Source organism: Centruroides sculpturatus, unplaced genomic scaffold, assembly GCF_000671375.1.
Source record: "Centruroides sculpturatus isolate CEXI.00-Female unplaced genomic scaffold, Cexi_2.0 scaffold1402, whole genome shotgun sequence".
NCBI lineage: Eukaryota > Metazoa > Arthropoda > Arachnida > Scorpiones > Buthidae > Centruroides > Centruroides sculpturatus.
This window is the reverse complement of record NW_019385509.1, coordinates 6,384-27,460: the sequence shown is the minus strand read 5'-3', so window position 1 is coordinate 27,460 and position 21,077 is coordinate 6,384. Positions and strand designations below refer to the sequence as shown.

The window sequence follows — 21,077 nt, the reverse complement described above, 5'->3', positions numbered from 1 at the left end:
ATCCTAGAACGGATTTACATAAATGACAGGCATGACTCCGTTGCTATCGGAAAAAGTATGATTTACAGGGGCAAGACACTACTAATTTGAGGTGGAAAGCATATATTTTAAATTAAATAAATTTAAAATATGATTAAAAATTGCCGTCCGGCATTGCGACGATTTCATGATAAAAATTTTCTCGTTCAATTTTATTTTTCTTTAACCGAAAAAAGAATATTTCTAAATGTAGACTATTTCAATATATAATTTTTCAAAAAGCATGTCTAATTGAAGTAGATAGAAGCGTAGCAACCACAAAACTGCAATACATAATGCAATAAAATACCAATTCACGTTCACGTTTATCTTCTCACTTTCACGAAAATGATGTAGACCAACTCCCTCAAGACTTCATAGGTGTTATTAGCACGAAAGAAGGTGAATAATTCAAGTGATATTACTAAGGTACTGACGTGCGTGACTTAATATTGGTGCGTGCTGTCATCCGTATGTATACATGTTGTTGCCTTTGAGAATATTTAAACGTTTACTTATCGAATGTCTTTTACTGAAAGTATACGTTAGAAAGAAAACGATTAGTCCAATAGTAAACCTAACCTATTACATCATGAAATATGCAAATGTTACAAAGAGACAAAATTTCCCTAATGGTTAGCTGTCATTAAACAGTTCTTACTTTTAAAATACCTTTTCTGTCATTAAGCATTATCTGAGCTTGTTATTTTCGAATTTTATTTTATTTTTTCTTCGTTTTTTTTTAAAAAATATTTTTAATATTAGCAAAAGAGTAAAGTCGAAGAAATATAACAAACATTCTATTTACTAAAAGCAGTTATTTTCTGCAAAGATATCAATTTTAATATTAGAATTTTATTTTTATCCTTTCTTTAAAATAAATTTATCAGTTGTTATCGCTTTATTGGATAGGGAGAAACTGTAAAGTATTATTTTCTGAATTTTTTACTATATTTTAAGTAGTTTCCCTCTTTGTATTCTTTGATAAGAGGTTTGAAATTTTAGAATTTACATAAAAGAATATGGATGTGTAAAAAACAAAATAAGAAAAAATATAACAAGAAATGGATATATTGAAAAAAAAGCTTCTAGAGAAAAAGGAATTGTTCAAAATAAAATATATATACATATGCATATAGAAGAGGGAACGAATTAAAAAATAGAAAATAATTTAAAAGAGCTAAAAATTCTTTCTAGCATACGATATTTGTTCAAAATGTAATCCACGAGTAATATAATTATAGGATTTTAGTAAATCTTTTACTAATTATAATCAGAACATTACATCAAGAATAAGATGTGTAATGTTAAAATTCATGAGGTCCAGATAGATTAATCACTAAGTACTGTTGACATTTACGTCTTTTAACCTAAAGGCATTAGTTTTAATTAACTATTTGTTGTAAAAATAACAAACCAAGTAATTAGTTTCAGAAATCTAGTTGGAAAACATATTTGGTTAAAATCTTGTGCAATATTGAAGATTATCTCTCGGAGGTAATTTTGCTTATTTAATTTCATTAAGAGAAAATTAAAATTTACTGTGTTAATAAAGTTACAGATTTTGTTTTGCATTTTTCTCATATAACACCTCGTTTTTTCTCCTTCATAAATAAATTAAAACTCGAGAATAAGACAACACTAAACAAAAATTATTCATTATAACGTAGTGTAACAAATGCTCTTAGTTTCTTAAAGTCAAAATTTATGTTACGTTCTGTAAGATAAATTTACAAAAATGTTTGTGGAGTTATTAATGTGATAAAAAGAAATATCTTTCTTTTAAAAATAACGCGAGAGAAATATGATAAATTTGTGCAAAATCAAACATATTTATACCATCTTACACTCATCTAAATATCATTAGAATTAGCATACTAATTATTCTTTGGATCATTGATAAGCTACATTTTGCCTTGGATAATTTTCTAGAATATAAATTTACCATTTATTTATTCAGCTCGCTTCTCTACAGTTTTAAGTTCTCTTAAAATTCATTTACTAATCTGTAAAGACTGATATTATCAGAAGTTTATTCATAAACTTTTACACGAAATCAATTTTGTTCTTGAATTAATCAATCTTAAAAAAAAAATAAGAATNTATTATTTTTTTTATCATATTTTGTTTATTTATTACTGAAAAATTAATCAGAAAATATAAGAACATTTAAAAAAATTTTATTTTTCTTAGTATTTGATATATAAATATTAGCATTTAAAGTAAGTAAAAAAAGCATGTAAATATAGAGTTATATAATCCAATCTTTAAACAATAGCCACTGAAGAAACACACAAAAAAATTATCGTTGTTTTGAAGTTATTTGTAGTAATCTTTGTTCAAAAATGGACTCTATTTAGAGGTGTTCGTTATTGGGAGGAGGTCGTTATTAGAGGTTCAACTGTATTAACATTTGACATATGAAAATGGTCATTAAAATACTTAAAATATCAATTATATAATCTAGAATGGCGCAATAACTTTCTCTATTACACATATTAATAGAACCAGGAGACACTAATAAAATTAATTCTTCCAATGAGTATCTCTCTATATATACACACGCGTATATATTATTAAAAACTAAAGAAGAAAGAAACTTTCAGTGTATATTTTATTTACACTTATATTTACACTTAAAATGTTAAAACTGGTTAAAATTATAAATATATCACCGATATACCCTGGAACTGTTACGACTTTGTCTATTGTACATTATATAGTATTAGTACAAATATACATATTTATATGTATTTGTATATTATTAATAATTGACTAACGAATAAAATTTTCAATGTAAACAATCTATTGATATTTAAAGTTTGAAAATAGTCGTTAAAATATTCAAATTTTTGATCATTTGTTTTAGAATAGAACCACAACAATCTCTATATAGAAGTAGTACCAGTAAACATTAATAAAATTAATTTTCTCAATAGGTGCACATATTTATATATATAAATATTCCTTTCTTCTCCGCTAACGACTAAATTAATCAAACAAGAGCTGCTTAGTTTTCTCATCTCTTAGATTTATTCATTAAAATTTATAATTATTCGTTTAATTATGTACGACTTTTATAGAATTTTTATTTATTNTTTATGTTTTAAAATTTTCATTATAAATCATTAAGCAAGTTAAAACATAGATATAAAATAAGATTTAAAATAAGTAAACATTAGAAATTTTAATAGATTTTCAGATTGTAAATTTATGTATTCATTAATCATCTGTATAATTCATTTCATAAACTAAATGTAGCGTAATAGTAAGGTTAAATACGAGAAAGGTTCAATGGATTGAGTGCAACTTTATCCATATAGCAGTCGATATATCCTGAAAATGTGCAGGGGCAACGTCTTTCCTGATATCATTGTCAAACTCAGGCTATGCCAAGTGGTTTTGTAATATTTTGTGTTGTCGATGGCAGGTTTAAGTGAGAAATTGTAGACCTTCCGCAGTTTACTTTGTCATTGATTTCGATGAGATTTTCTTCTTTTACTTTAGTTTATTCGCCGAAGATTTATTATATCATTATGACTTTACTCTTTAATCTAAAATTTAATTTTCATTTTTAATTAAAATATATCTTACTTTAGAATTTAAATATATATATATTTATTTATTCGAATAGAAACTTTAACTTTTAAGATTAAATTCTACTTAGCCTCGGGTGATTTATTAAAATTTTAAAATTTTCGTCGATAAGTATGCGTTTTTGCATTTATAACGAATTTTTGTCATGTGATAAGAATATAAAATATTCATTTTTTTATATGTATATATTGTTGTTTCCTCCAGACTTTGGCAATCATGCAAATTTTATATTAATGCTTGATTTGAAATCCTATTTTTAGAAACAAACACTATATTTTAAGGGTGTTTATAAAGAAAATACTTCAGATTTTCAATGCATATATATTTTAATACCTATATTTTATAAGAAAAAAAAAATATATATATATATATGAATCTTTCAAACATAAAGTAGATTGTACACCTATATTTATTGTACAATGTAAGTAAATATGTCTTGTACGAATTTACGTATAAGAAGTATATTTTAATGCAAAATTTTTCAAGAAAAACATCAAGAAATTTATCTTAAAAAATAAAAATTCAATCAAATTTAAACTTGAAAATATATTTATAAATTAATTTTAAATTTATACGTTGTATATAATGAAGGAAAAACAAAAAAAACTTTTTTATTAATTAATATAAACCTCAATTTAATTTTTAAAGTTATACAAGATGATATTTATTTAATTAAGTTTTGCATAAAATAAATATAGATAGTCAACTTGAATTTTAGTAAAATATAATGTTATTAAAGAAGATAGTTTTGAACTTTGTGAAGGATGTTAAGTAGATGATCTCAAGGGGACACTTATCAACCATAATTGGTCATTCTGCAGAAAATTACAAACATTGCACTACACAAGTAGTTTACTAGCTTGTATAACAAGCTACCAAACTTTATCATTAAAATCAAATTAAATATCGAAAACCCAAATATTTTTACTAATTATGACGGATAGAAAATGATTTAAATTTGTCCAATTATATAATTTAATGAAAGTGAAATGTGTCTTTATAGATTTTTACACTTCTTCCTTTCTGTTTTGATGTGATAATAATAATTTCGAATTTTACAATCTTTCATTAACCTATATATACTTTGTCTTCTTTTTAAGAAAATTAGCTATTAAAATAGCTTAAAAACATAAAGCGAAAATTTATATCTTGTAAGATTTCTTATTATTTTGAATCAATCCTCATTAAGTACCAACCATTGTAATCGTTGTTAATGAATTTTAACATTTTACAACGTTATTACTTGTAAGCTGTTTTAAATACAAATGAAAGTATTTCAATAAAACATTATACAGTATGTATAAAAAGGAATTATTTAAAAGGTTCTGACATAATCTTACTTCATTTGAAGTGAAAGATAATTAAATCTCATTGACCTTTTTTTTATGACAAAAACTATTTTTAGACCATGATTAAATTTTTGGTAAATATTTTATAAAGTAAGAAAGTACTAACTAATAAAGAAATATAAGTAAAAAAGACAAGCTTCAGAGAAATTTCTGCAAAAAAAAAAAGCAGAAAAAGTGGAGGAAAGATAAACATTAATTAGAAGATCAAAGATATAAATTTGGAGGAAAAAAAGTTTAAGAAATTTGAGCAATGTTTGCATTCGATAGATAATGTAANCTTTCATGTCGTCCCCGTTGCGACGATATGAAAGCGGCGATATTTCAAGAAGTGTTCATTGTGGGTAAGTGCTATTGTGGAAATTTTGTTTCTACAAGTTATTCAAACTACTTTTAGTTTTTGTTATTACTTCGTTGTTCATTTTAAATAGTCGCTTAAATATTCCGTGCAGCGACGTCGCGTCGCTGTGCGTTTGCGATTTAATCTTTATAAAAACTAATTACGAATTGAAGAAGCATATAAAATTAATTACATTAATAATTAACTTTATATTTTACATATGAATTGTAATTATATTTTCAATTTACCGTTAAATCTACGAGAATTATTATTAAGTAAATAAAACAACGAAAATAAGTTTCATGCATTTGAAATATTTAGCAATGGTAAATATGTATTAAAAAACAATAAATATTTAATTTAGCACTTTAAAATTACGAGAGACTTTTTATTTACAATTTAATAGTGAAATAAATTATTCATAAGTTTTTATAAATAATTACAAAGTTAATAACTCATTTCGTATGCATTCAGTACTTCATTTATTTTCACATTTACAAGACTTTTCATAAATCTGTATAGAATATTACCAATAAAATAGAAAGAATTGAAATGTAATTTGGTGATGAAATGTCAAAATAAATGGTGAGAATTTTTATATATTGCAAGTGTGTATCTTAACGAGGTTGCTTCTCACGTAATTCATAACATGATTTTGTTGTTATCGACAGGAATCAGCACATCCTGCAATGATTTAGTTCACATGCTCATCAACACAGATAAAGCAGTATATAGCTGTGCTGCACCATAAACGATACAACTATTCTCATTTTACGTTCTTCTGATACGATGTGAAGAAGATTCGGAGGTAATCCCATAGTCTACCATTATTTACGGCAGACATAAAGTCTACAGTTGACATAAAGGATTAAGTTAATTGATGAGAGTTAGAAAATTTGTTATTAAGTGTTAAGTACGTGCTGGCTTTTATATAACTAATCAAACAATACAGGGTTCGAAGTTAAGATAGTGCGTGTTTATATTACAAACAAACTTTCGGTCATTACGCCTCATGAATCAAAAAGCAATTTTACATGTTACTATACATTTAATAACTTTTGGTATCTGTTATATAGTCTTATATGAATGTTCTTAATCGTTACAATGATACATTAATTTAATTACGTTCGGAATTTAATGATGAGGATAAAATATAGTTATCAGCAAAGTATGCATAAAGTTTATTTGATAAAATGTTTGTAAGTAGCGTGATGCTGAGATGAATGATTTGTAAACTACTTAGGTTGGCTGAATCATCAAAAGTTTAATGCATTTCTATTGTAAAAGAGAATATAGAAAACTGAAAATTCAGCATTCTTCACTTGAGAAAATGTACTAATAAATGGGAAATATTAAAGAAAGTTATAAAATATAATTACCAAAACTCTTATTTATTGAGATGTAAACATGCTTATTTTTATTTTTAATCAAGTATTTAAACTTTATTATCGCGCATTTTTATTAATTAATATAAACCTCAATTTAATTTTTAAAGTTATACAAGATGATATTTATTTAATTAAGTTTTGCATAAAATAAATATAGATAGTCAACTTGAATTTTAGTAAAATATAATGTTATTAAAGAAGATAGTTTTGAACTTTGTGAAGGATGTTAAGTAGATGATCTCAAGGGGACACTTATCAACCATAATTGGTCATTCTGCAGAAAATTACAAACATTGCACTACACAAGTAGTTTACTAGCTTGTATAACAAGCTACCAAACTTTATCATTAAAATCAAATTAAATATCGAAAACCCAAATATTTTTACTAATTATGACGGATAGAAAATGATTTAAATTTGTCCAATTATATAATTTAATGAAAGTGAAAAGTGTCTTTATAGATTTTTACACTTCTTCCTTTCTGTTTTGATGTGATAATAATAATTTCGAATTTTACAATCTTTCATTAACCTATATATACTTTGTCTTCTTTTTAAGAAAATTAGCTATTAAAATAGCTTAAAAACATAAAGCGAAAATTTATATCTTGTAAGATTTCTTATTATTTTGAATCAATCCTCATTAAGTACCAACCATTGTAATCGTTGTTAATGAATTTTAACATTTTACAACGTTATTACTTGTAAGCTGTTTTAAATACAAATGAAAGTATTTCAATAAAACATTATACAGTATGTATAAAAAGGAATTATTTAAAAGGTTCTGACATAATCTTACTTCATTTGAAGTGAAAGATAATTGTCGCTGCAAAGATAATTAAATCTCATTGACCTTTTTTTTATGACAGAAAGAGAGTATGCTAAATGCGGAACATAAAGAAAATTATTTGATTAATATATTGGATTATTATGTAATAAAATGGGAGTAGGTAAAATGGCAAAGGATATTTTTGTACAGAAGGAAACCACTAAAATCTGAAATGAAAGTTATCTACTAATGAAATTCTTCAGGAATATTGCTCTCGATGTGTGGAAAATGCTAGAGAAAAGTAAAATCCATACAATTTAAAAATTTCCACAAAGAAAAATAATGCAAATTAGTTAAATAAAAAAACAAAAACAACAAAAACTTCTGTACAATTTACTACTGAATAAATTATATTAAGTATGACTCACTCAGGAGTAAATTATTGTAACTTTGATAAGCTTTTAAAAAATAATGAAAATTTGTATAATTTCTGTAGTAATTTCTTTTAAAAAGTTTCATAAATTTTATTTATTTTTTTATTTTAAACGAGGGGGAAAAAATGCAGAAGTATTCAATACAATTTGGAGGGATGTAAATATTCCACTTGGTTGAGCATTTCTTTAATCAAAATTGTCAGAGATGATGCAATCTGCTTGAAATAGTGCAATCTAATGCTCACAGACCGAATATTGATCCATATGTCGATTGATTTTTTTTGATACTTTTCTCTAACTCTTGTCTTTAGTCAAAGTTGCTTCCTAAAACTTCTTAAAATAAGTAAATTTTCTACTAGGCTTTCTATTTAATGAGTTATTTTCTATATTTCAGACATTTAAAGAAATAAATCTTTAATTATGGAATGATTTCAGCCTTAAAAACTGCATAATTCAGAATATNTGTATGCTACCACAAAGTACTTAAATTATTATTACTAAAACAAGTAAACGGCAATTAAAGCAATATTAAGTCGCGGAATGGCTGTAAAGTATAGAAATTTTACAGGGAAAAAATTTCTTAGAGAATTTTAAAATATATATATATATTTATTTATTTATTTATCATTTTAAACCTTCTAGGAGTATGAATGTAGACAATACAAAACGGCATAACGGTTTGTTAAAGTGAATTTAGTGAGAGCCGAGCAAAGTATATTTAATTTCCTCTATAGGAAACATGCAGAATTCCAAATATTCTTTCTATTGATATAATATAAAATGACATATAGTTTCATTTTAGAAAATAAACCATAAGAATAAAAGAAAAGAAAAAATAAAATAAAAACCAAAAAGGGGAAAAAATAAAAGCAAAACTAAAAATGCTTTGGTGGTATCGTTAGATAGTAATTCAAATACATTCAGAACATCCGGAGAAGTTTTGCAATTGGACTGCGCTTATATTTCAGATATTTTATACGGTTCCTAAATCAGTAGATTTATTGCTTTTGGCGAATAGTAGAGAATTGCGACGAGAAAAATAGAAAAAAGAAAAAAAAGATATTCGGGGTAGCAAAAATGCTACAGACTCGAAATCCACTTATCTACCATGTAAGTAATTTCTCTCCTCCCGCATATAAAATAAAATTTAAGATATATTTTCTATTAATAAGTTTATATTGTTTATGAAATCAATAAAAATAAGCATAACATTGATCCATAAAAGTCTGTACTACAATATTGGAAGCAAGTAAGGAGACTTGTGCAGTCTAGGATAAACCCATACAAGCTGATCATGCTTCACTAGAAATGGTGATACGAATGAATTGTTTGTTACTCAAAGGATAAGTTATCTTTCTTATTTAACAAGTGGCAAGTTAGCAACTCATATCAAAGAAAAAGAAGAAGAAGAAAAAAAACAAAGTTATGAAAAGTAAATTTATTGTTTAAAGTGCTGCAAGTAATAAATTTCATAATGATAAATCAATCTATTTAGTACAAGAAAATGTAATCCAATAGGCGATGTTATTCTAGTAAACTAAGATAATAGATCACACTGATTGATAACATATTGCGATTATCGGTAAACCTATTATTCCACTAATACCAAACTCGAATCAGATTTAGTAATTACTAAAATCCTATTTAAGTATCGGGTTTTCAAGTAATTTCAAATTATTGCTCTTGTTTCATTATTTAATGGAAATTGTGTAAAAATTAATTCTAGCAATTAAGAATATAACTTTAGAACTTTATAATCTTTAATGTATTTACTAAACAAACCCCTTAGGAGACTCTAGATAAGGAAATTTAGTTATTAAAGTGGTCTGGTTGGTAGTCAAAAGTAAAAAATGTATATATATATATACATAAATATTTACAGTCATTAAATTCAGTAAAATGTATCTCTACAGAAATGTTATGTGCATTTTGTTGTTGCTATGTTACTTCACGATAAAAATATACAAGAAAATTTTTTTAAATATTTGATATTTAAGTCTCTATATATATATTTTTTTCTACAATAAAAAGTAAGGAAAAGAATATATGTTTGTATATTTTATTGTATAGATAATTGAAGAATGACTTTATTTCTAATAAAAATGTAAAAATTAATTTTTCAATTATCTGATTCCAAACACGTAATGCGTTAGTTAAGCGTTTACAATAGTAAAATCTGTTTTGGGGATTAACATTAATCGCAACAAAGCTGATTGACAATGATTGTTTTTCCAATTACAAAGAAATTCTACTTAGCAATCACAATCGTAATTGAAAAAGGTAATCCTATGTTTGTCTTTAACTAGCTTTAACAAGATTTTCTATCACAGCAGTAGTATTTATATATTTGAAATTTTTAACACGTTTATATTAAAATTATTTATTAAAAAAATAATAAAAATAAAATATTACATGTCTGGATTATAAAACATAATTGAAAAATCTAATTTCGTTAAATAAAAATTCCATTTTTATTTTCCTAGTTTTAATCCATTTAAATGTATTAAATAAAGAAATTTTTATATGTAAATTTATTTTTTTTCCAGCTGTTTTAAATACAAATGAAAGTATTTCAATAAAACATTATACAGTATGTATAAAAAGGAATTATTTAAAAGGTTCTGACATAATCTTACTTCATTTGAAGTGAAAGATAATTAAATCTCATTGACCTTTTTTTTATGACAGAAAGAGAGTATGCTAAATGCGGAACATAAAGAAAATTATTTGATTAATATATTGGATTATTATGTAATAAAATGGGAGTAGGTAAAATGGCAAAGGATATTTTTGTACAGAAGGAAACCACTAAAATCTGAAATGAAAGTTATCTACTAATGAAATTCTTCAGGAATATTGCTCTCGATGTGTGGAAAATGCTAGAGAAAAGTAAAATCCATACAATTTAAAAATTTCCACAAAGAAAAATAATGCAAATTAGTTAAATAAAAAAACAAAAACAACAAAAACTTCTGTACAATTTACTACTGAATAAATTATATTAAGTATGACTCACTCAGGAGTAAATTATTGTAACTTTGATAAGCTTTTAAAAAATAATGAAAATTTGTATAATTTCTGTAGTAATTTCTTTTAAAAAGTTTCATAAATTTTATTTATTTTTTTATTTTAAAGTAATAGTTTTGTCTTTATCACTCACTACAGTAACAGAAAATACTACTATTGATCAGAGAGTTAGACAAGCAAATAAAATTTAAGGACTCAATTAGGGTGGCATTGTGCAACAGTTGGTAGTGTTACCACCCATCTGGTTTTCATCCAAACAGTCCGGGTAAATTATTAATTTTGTCCAGGAATATCGTGCGCAACCTGTCGACCTTTTTTTTTCGTTTGTACGATTCATATTCGTACACATCTCCAATATCCAATAGAACCAAGTCATCTGTAGTTGTTTTTTCTTAATTTAGTTACTTACGTTACTCCTAGCCAAGTCTCCCAAGTACCTAACTGTAACTGATTTAGAACCGGCATGCACTGCACGTTATTCTTCGCATTGCAAAATGACATTACGCATGCATCAGGAACTTCTGTTCGAACAAACCTCACCTGCCGCTAACACTAACAGTTGGGTATAATTCTAACATTGAGTTTAAAACCCTATTGATTGTTTATAGCTTGTCAACAGATATTTATAACAAACTACTTTGTACAATGGAGGACATTTATAACAATGTCCATGTAATGCACTNTATTTATTATTATAAATCTATTTTAATTAATATTCCAATTAATTATTTTTTGCTTTTATCATATTTATTTTTTTATTCTTTTGAAAGTGATTCTTTCAAACTATTAGATTAACAACTGAACGAGATGAATTAGAAAAAAAAGAAGAAGAAGAAGAAGCAAAGTGTATTGTACTTTATCAGAATCTCAATTTATAGACAATGTGACTTTTCGCTAACTTCAGCATTTTCATTTAGAGTTAATGAACTTTACTTGTAATTTAGCTCAGGTCTTTAGAGTGCAAATACCGGTTAAAGTATTAATTTTATGCATTTATCTATGATCAATCTCCTTTAAATAAAACGAAGAAAAAAATTGACATGGCCATTGTCGTACGAAACACATCTGCTCTTTTAATATTATATTTAAACAATAATAAGATGAAGAGTATGCTATCAAACTTACAAGACATATTTTATAAAGAATATTTAAAGCCCTTTGCTGTTTTATTACAGCTTTCGAACCTGTTAACTTCAACAGAGATAAGCTTTTATAGTATTTTATTGATATATCTCTAGTACCTTCGACTTCACAACTTATCTACATGCCCGAAGATAAGAGGCTAATCTGATTTTTGTAACATATTCTGATATTACGAAATGTATGCTACCACAAAGTACTTAAATTATTATTACTAAAACAAGTAAACGGCAATTAAAGCAATATTAAGTCGCGGAATGGCTGTAAAGTATAGAAATTTTACAGGGAAAAAATTTCTTAGAGAATTTTAAAATATATATATAAAGTATTTTTACTCAATAAATTACATTTTTATGTTTTAAAATTTTCATTATAAATCATTAAGCAAGTTAAAACATAGATATAAAATAAGATTTAAAATAAGTAAACATTAGAAATTTTAATAGATTTTCAGATTGTAAATTTATATATTCATTAATCATCTGTATAATTCATTTCATAAACTAAATGTAGCGTAATAGTAAGGTTAAATACGAGAAAGGTTCAATGGATTGAGTGCAACTTNGATAGTAATTCAAATACATTCAGAACATCCGGAGAAGTTTTGCAATTGGACTGCGCTTATATTTCAGATATTTTATACGGTTCCTAAATCAGTAGATTTATTGCTTTTGGCGAATAGTAGAGAATTGCGACGAGAAAAATAGAAAAAAGAAAAAAAAGATATTCGGGGTAGCAAAAATGCTACAGACTCGAAATCCACTTATCTACCATGTAAGTAATTTCTCTCCTCCCGCATATAAATTCTTCTGCTTATATTTTACAACACTGTTAAACAAGTTGTTTAAGAATTTGAATATTCGAAAAAAAAATAATAATAAAAACTTTCTTCGAGGGGTAATCTACTCCAATCCATAAAATTTTGATTATTTTTTTATGAATTTTTATCATTTAAACATTACGATATAAAAATCATTTTTTCCTGTAACCGTTTATTAACATTAATTTAAATTTACAAAACGTAATTTAATTTAAACGTCACGTATTTTTATTTTATTTTAATTTCCGAACACGTAATATATATATATTATCCTTATATAATATATATATATATATATATATTATATAAGGCGAAATTTAATTTTAAAATTATCGTATAGTTAAAGCGATTTGAGATTATCTTACAGGCGCGAAACATTAGCGAATGTACCTGTATCACTTACCTGTAGAAAACAATCCTCTCGGATGAGCAATAAAGGAAAAGACTATGGTCGAGAACCAACAACTAACTCTATCGGACCACATACTTCCCACGTGTTTTATGGTACTTTTTAGCTTTCACTGTTCAGAAAAAAAGGGACAGTTTCAGTTGAAGTCAACAGATGCACAAGCGTCGTGTCATTCGATTTGTCCATTATTTTTATGTATTGATATTATTATTAAAAATCCAAAGATAAGTTGGAAGAGTTAGCCGAGTCTATGTCCTGCTGGGTCATCAGAAGTATTCCAACTAACTTACGCCTGCTCAGCCCCGTCTCAACGTTTTGGTGCAGCATGTGGAAGATACCATTCCTTCAGCTAGGGGAGAGTGTAGAAATCGATTCAGCACTGCTTCAGACCATATTTCTCAGCGTTTATACTCAGACTTTCTGTTGGATGCTACTTCAACGATTTATTTTGTTCTTTTACCGGACGTATTTGTATTGCATCAATTTTTTTTATTCGATAATTCATACACGAATTCTGCTAAAAATTTCTTTACTCGTTATTCTCGTCTTTGTCGTTATAGATTTCCTTTTTTATATATAAAAAAATTTAAAGGTAAACAACAATTTAAAAATAAAAAAATTTACATATGAGTTTCAGCTTCTTTAGTCTTTTTTTTTGTAAGAGGAATTTTTAAATAGTAAAAATTTTCTACTCAAATATCGCGCGAAATCTCCCGGGATTTTTATTCTTTACTATTGCCACCCCTCCACCCAATTGCACTGTTATTGGCACTTTTGGTAACAACCTCAACTCTGCTTTTTTTTTCTTAATAAGTAGATAATGAATTTAAGAGATGTGACACTTCTGCTGAAAGGGCTATAGCTTTCTGCTAAACACTTCGCTTGAGTAAATCGTGTATAAAAAAGAATTGTTTTGGTGATACAGAAAGGAAAAAAAAGAGTAGTTGTCGAACGACGTGCATTTGACGTCAGAAATAAAGAAAAACCTTCGACAAAAGGTGATCTGGGAGTGACAATAACACAAGTAGCTGTAAAGTTTCTTTGCTAACTGCTAAATGTTTTTTAACTTATGAAACAGAAGAAAATTTCAACTAAAGTCATCTTTAAATTAATCTAGGAAAAAACTATAAAGTTGAACTTTTAAGCAATAACAGTTATAATATAAGAGAAGATAAATTGAATATATAAAAAAAATTATAGAGTCTATAATTTTATCATATTAAACATAACAAGTTGCTAATGTGCAAGTATAGCTCTATAAATTAAGTCGCGGAATGGCTGTAAAGTATAGAAATTTTACAGGGAAAAAATTTCTTAGAGAATTTTAAAATATATATATATATTTATTTATTTATTTATNAATATAATATCTTGTTAAATATTTAAATATTCAAAAATGTATATAAATTTACAATATTTCAATGTTTATAAATATGTTTATCCCTTTAGAAATTTATTTCGATCTTACAACAAATATTTTAAAAAAAATCACAACAAACGTTTTCCATTATTATTTTTTGCATTTTTTTTAAACTTTTCGTATACCTAATAATCATAAATAAATTAACATATCTGTTACACCTCTAGAGATTTGTTTTCTTTTTTTAATTTCATTTTTTTTTTGGTAAGTATTATTTTGTTTACAATAATCATACAACGAATAAGAAATTATCATAAGATGAAAATTTTCTTTGATAAAACCTTTTCCTTGAGGAATTCAACAAAAGATGACGATTAAAAACAGAAGACGAAGAAGAAGAATCAAACTGCATATGTACAGTGTTGTAAACAGAAAAAAAATCTGATGGAATTTCCTTAGGGTAATTATTTTATCGAAGAAATTTGCTTCGCAACATTCCAAACAGAATGTTTCTATCCTAGGGCTATTACCAAATGAAAAACATACCATCTTTTAGTCAAAGTTAGACTTCATTAATTAACCAACTTTAGGCATACTAGAGAAAGAAAAAAATGCAAATCAAATAGATCATTCTCGCTACATAGATATAAACTTAATATTTTAATAATGTAAAATTGTTTTATAGATTAAAATTCTTGAGTTAAAACGAAAGAAAAAGAATCTTTTCGATTGTAGATATAAGATTCTTTTCTACACTTCTTCGCTCCAGAAAGCCAAATAATGATTTTTTTCCTCCTGTTCTTCCTTTTCTGAAGTGAAAACAAGTGAGGAGGTTACTGCTGAGATTAACAGAAATCCTTATAACTTGAGATTAGGACAAAGACTGATTGTATTGCTTACGACAATGGTTATCTTACATATGATGTTGAAGCAAACATTTATGTCACAGTGCGTTGTTGAATTACTTCTATAGTAATACATAAACATCTCGTTGTATGTTATTTGATAACTCTCTTTATTATATGCATTACATATTCCATAAAAATAGTATGTCGTGCAGTGATACTCTTTACTTAATATGATTTATACCGTATACTGTATCACATCTGTAAATGGAATTAAAATATTTATTTACTAGAATTATCATCATTAAATATATGGAAGGAAAGCAGATACGTTTTCGAATTTTGTCAATAATACATCTTTATATGAATTATTTATTATTATTACAATATTTAAAAGCATATACACATTAATTTTTATTAAGGGTACACATGTATAGACCATACTTTATATACTGTATCATTAATAATGTTCTTTACAGTATTGTATTAATTATCGATATTCTCGTTTATTTTGTAAATAATTTTATAAGAGTTATTATAAAATATTTTATAAATTAATATAATTAGTGAAACACCCACTTAATTAGATTTGTTATTATTATATAAATTTACAATAAGTAATTAAAATTATGGTAATGTTATTGTTTACGCTAAGGGTAATTTATGCTAAGGTTTTGTATGGAATATTTATTATAAAAATGGAAAAGATAATTGTAATTTATTTGTTATTTTAATAAAGTTTTTTTTATTATGAATATTTTTTAGAATAATGTAGAAAAGGTAGATGAATTTTTTGAAATAGTATACAATGAATGATTTTGATGGAGTTTACCTATTAAAAATATATTTTTTCCCTCTTCCTTTTCGTAATATACTGCACTCAAGATATCTGGTATCTTGAAAATTGACTTAATAAAGTTTAAAATGATAGAATTCTGTGCTAAAGAAGAGATCAATAAATCATCCACGTTCTTTTACTAAAGACTATTTATTGGTTATTTCAAACTTTCTACTTTATTTGATGTTTTTCAAAGAAAAACTAAAAGATAATCATTACTTTCACTAAACTAATTTCGTTTAGTAAAATAATAATAAGATTTAAATAAAATTATAAAGTAATTAAAGCTGTTTTAATAAGAAACTTAAACAGAATAATTACATTGAATTCTGATTAAGGTATAAGATTTAATCATATATTCGACACTAATTTAAAAATATCAATAGTTTATATGATTTTATTTAAATTATACATTAAGTCTAACAAAATAGATTAAATTTATAATTNAAAGAAAAAAAATAAGTTAAACACTGTAAAATTTATTACTACACTTAAAATTAATAAAAAATATTTAATTGTAATTATTGAGCTGTAATTTGAAAAATTGTACACCTATAAATTCCCACTGTTATCTGTCCTTCCTTAATTAATCTCGAGTTATACGGATGAAAATCGAGACCAGATATGGAAAGCTTAGGGGCAGGAGGCCTGGGTTAACTATATACCAACATACGGTATAGTCCAGAAATCATATTATTTTACTTCAAAAGTGTTTTCCAGAATGGATTTACATAGAAGTCTGTTGTTATCAGAAAAAGTATGAGGTACAGAGTCAAGACACTACTAATTTGAGATGGAAAGCATATATTTTAAATTAAATAAATTAAAGATATGTTTAAAAATTGCAGCTTGGCATTGTGATGATGTCACAACAATTTTTGTTCTTATATTATTTACGAAATGATTTAAGTTAGAATTCAATTAGAAAACGTTAAACACGTATTCCTTCAAGAAATTAACAGAAAGTTGAAATTATATTTGTTTATTTACATATATAACAAAGTTTATTCTCTTATATATTCCTTCAAAGTCTGATTATATGTAAATTATGTTAATGGAATTGTATACTTAAGCACGTTTCCTTATTCAATTGATTTCTACCTGACGAGTTCTGTATGTTTCCCAAGTCGAATTATTTTCTATTTTACTTAAAGTGATCATTGCTGTTTGACCCGTAAAATCAGATAAGTGAACTTAGATACCATAAAGCTATTTATGAGTCAAATAATCTAAAATGACTCATGAAAATTCTAAGTATACCCAGAAAATTATTCAATACGGGCACTAAAACTTTGCGTGACTGAAGGTTATTCGAAAAAAAATATTAATAATATATAAAACAGAAAAAATGATTAAAATATATTATTTTTTACAGTGCTACATAATTAAAAAATAAGATTTTTTTCAATTTTTTTTTTTAAATCTAATTTCGAAGAATTGAGTTAAAATTAATTTGCATTTACTAGTTATCGGAATGTTATCCTTACTGTCGTCATAAAATTCTCACGCATATTTCACTGTATTAACAAGAATGACAAAACAATGGTAGCAACTTGTATATTGTGAATATCCCATCGTAAAATTGTTATCCTGAGTTCCATAAAACGGTGGATTTATTGTAGAATTTATAAACCTAGAACATAAAATACGATAATACTGGCAGTAGAAATAGGGTACTTAACAAGGTTAGAAAAGAAAACAGACAAAGCTCTTTCTTGAGTGAAATGCAAATATATCTTTGATCGAATCCTTTTAATTTATTAAGAATAAATTACGAGACATTTACAAATGAATTCTCTTACTTTTGAACTGTAATTTTTATTAAACTATTTACAAATTCTGTAATTAAGATATGATTAGAATAATTAGTTATTTGCATGTTTTAATTATTTGTGATAATTAAACCATTAAAGTATATTGCCGTAATAAAGAATGAATACATTTTTCTAATTTAATATATTTCTATTTAAGTATAAAAAGAAAAAATAAATAAATAAATTAGTAGGATGCTTAATACTAAGCCATAAATGCAACATTAAGTTATATCTAGTTAAATTATCGATTTATTTAAAACGAAATTCAGTAATATATTATATACACTTCCAACTAATTTTGTATATAGTTTAATAAATACCTAAATTTATTCTTAAGGCATTTATTAAAGAACAAAGGATGCTTCTTGTAATAAACAATTTGATTAAATATCCTTTAGAAAATGAAAAAAAACATTCGCTCTTTCTATTCTTCAGCAACAGCTTCACTAATTTACACTCGTGTTACGTTCTTTAACAAAATAAATTATTGCCAGTGGAAATAGAAGGGAAAAAAACAACAAACTAGTTAAAATTTTAATTAAGTTATTATATAAGAAGCCACTAACGTTTAAAGATGAAAACGTTTTAAAGTGTATTTTTCCATGTGAAAAATCACACAATAAGCTTATCTGAAATGGAGATCCGGGGTATATTTCTCTTCAAATTCGACATTTACACTACAAGTGTACAGTATCTCTTCAGACATAAAATTTCCTAGAATACATTTTAAAGATCCTGATTTATCGACTCCAACTGAGAATTGTAGTACGAGACAGAAACGATTTCAACGAAAAATACTTTATCAATGGATATTTGCGAGAAACACATAAAGTCTGGTTACATTTCTACCAGGTATTGCACTTTTAAGGATCAAGCATGTCACTGTTGGAAGTCGCTAATCTTCTACACTGTCAATTTTTGTAAGGTAAGAATATATACTAAATGGAAAAGCAAGAGAAGAAACGGCTGCAAACGATTAATGTTCACAAAGATGGTAGAGTGAGAGGGATACATTTTTTATATTGTTATTCAACACATTTTCCCACTTCTTTCGCAAGAGTACAAAACTCATTCTTCATTATAATGACGTTCGAATATCTGGCACTAGTCGTGGATGTGAAGGTGTAAATGACTCTACAACTTTGATAAATGTGTTTAGAACGAACCGATATTTGAAAATAACGATCTCTCAATCCCTTATATACTTGATATGTTTGGCAAGTTTCTTAGTATAGCGAGTGAGATATAAAAGTATAAAGATTTTTATAAAAATATATAAATATATACTTTTCCTGTCTATTTAAATCCAATATTTTATGCACAGTCAATATATATAAAATATTTGATACACATCATACAAATCACGCTTCTATCAAAATACTATTTGGATTTATGTAAATGTAAAGCATTTTTCTCTCTCTAAAAACCGTAAATGATAAGTAAATTTTTAAATTGAATCTAATGAAAATATATATTTTTTAACTTTGTAACTGGCTGATTATTAAATGAAAACTTACTTAATGATACTATACTTTACAGAAAGCAGAGATTCATTTTTTTAGGATTTCTAAGTAAAATGTATCATCATTTGGCATTAACACATTCAATACTAAAACCATACAGAGTACGAAAAAATATATTAAATAGGATTACTGTCACTCTAAATTCAAATACGAAATCTTATTTTGTTTAAAAAGCAAGATATTATCTATGCTGTGCATGCACCATTGACACACTGCCAAAGTTGTAATCATACTTACACGAACAAAACGATATCATGAGTTTGGGAATAATCTTTTGTGAAACATGGCTCTCTAAAACTTCTTGAATAATTTACAAAAAGTAACAAACTTAAAATCAAAAAATCAGAACAGCTTAAAATTAGCATTTTCCTCTTCATAAGACTAAAAATACTTATACGACAACATGAAGTTAATTGCTGTCAAATAGTAGTAGACAACATGAAGTTAATTGCTGTCAAAATGTACAAGGTAGATGCGTCATGTATATCACATAACAAAATTAAAGTATTCACTANTCCATTAGAAATTTTTAAAATAACGTCGTATATTAAAAATGCATCATTTCTTAATTGCAAACATGAATTAATTTTGTTTTAGATAAGAAAGATTATTATTATTATTATGATTTGAATATTCAATAAGAAAGATAATTAAAAGTTCTCGTATGGACAGAAATAATGATAACCTTTTATTTGAAATTGTAAGATAGCAATAAGATTATCCATAATTGAGTTTTTAAAAAAAGATGATTCTGCAACATTGATAAGATTCCTTCTTTTCTTTTTTTATGTAGAAAAAAATTTACTCATGAATTACTTATGGATAGAATATTACTCGAATTATCGAAGAAAAATTTGCTTTTTACTGTATTAATTCTCTTCCATTTACTATATATGTTCTTCTGAATAATAGAATATTTCCTTTCTTTGGTAGGATACAGTTACTTAATCGTAGAAAATTAAATCAATGAATAGACTTGATATTAAAGGATCAAGGGTATTGTATTACATTCACTGAATTTTTTATCTGCTTTTTAAATACTGAAGATTGTATAAAATTTAGGAAGTATTTTTATTTATTTATAATTCATTTTATTTTTTATTATGTAATTAAACAATTTACTTGTAATTTAAGTTAGCAAACACTTTATTAAAAAATGGTGTATAAATATACATATCGTTAAAGTGAAATGGTTTCTAACATGAATAATGGAAATAGGTAGTATAGAAATTAAATAGAATAGCGACTGAATAGTAGACTGAATTGGAGTAAATAACGTAGAAGTGTGATAGAGAGGTGAATAGCACAGAATATATACAGTAGAAGAATAGTTCATTTTAGTCTTTCATGTCTTCTATCGAATAGCAAGTATATAATGAAAGAAAAAAAATAAGTNAATTATTTATAAA

General features: G+C 25.5%; 1 protein-coding gene across 1 annotated transcript in view; it reads right to left on the bottom strand.

Annotated features, from left to right (window-relative positions):
* Positions 1 to 13,598, bottom strand: part of LOC111639665 (hemicentin-2-like) — a 62,475-nt gene extending 48,877 nt beyond the window's left edge. The window contains exon 1 of the mRNA XM_023385579.1: positions 13,283 to 13,598. Coding sequence (XP_023241347.1) covers positions 13,283 to 13,364 — 82 coding nt within the window. The 5' untranslated portion in view covers positions 13,365 to 13,598. The remainder of the gene's footprint in view (positions 1 to 13,282) is intronic.
* Between the last annotated feature and the right edge of the window lie 7,479 nt (positions 13,599 to 21,077).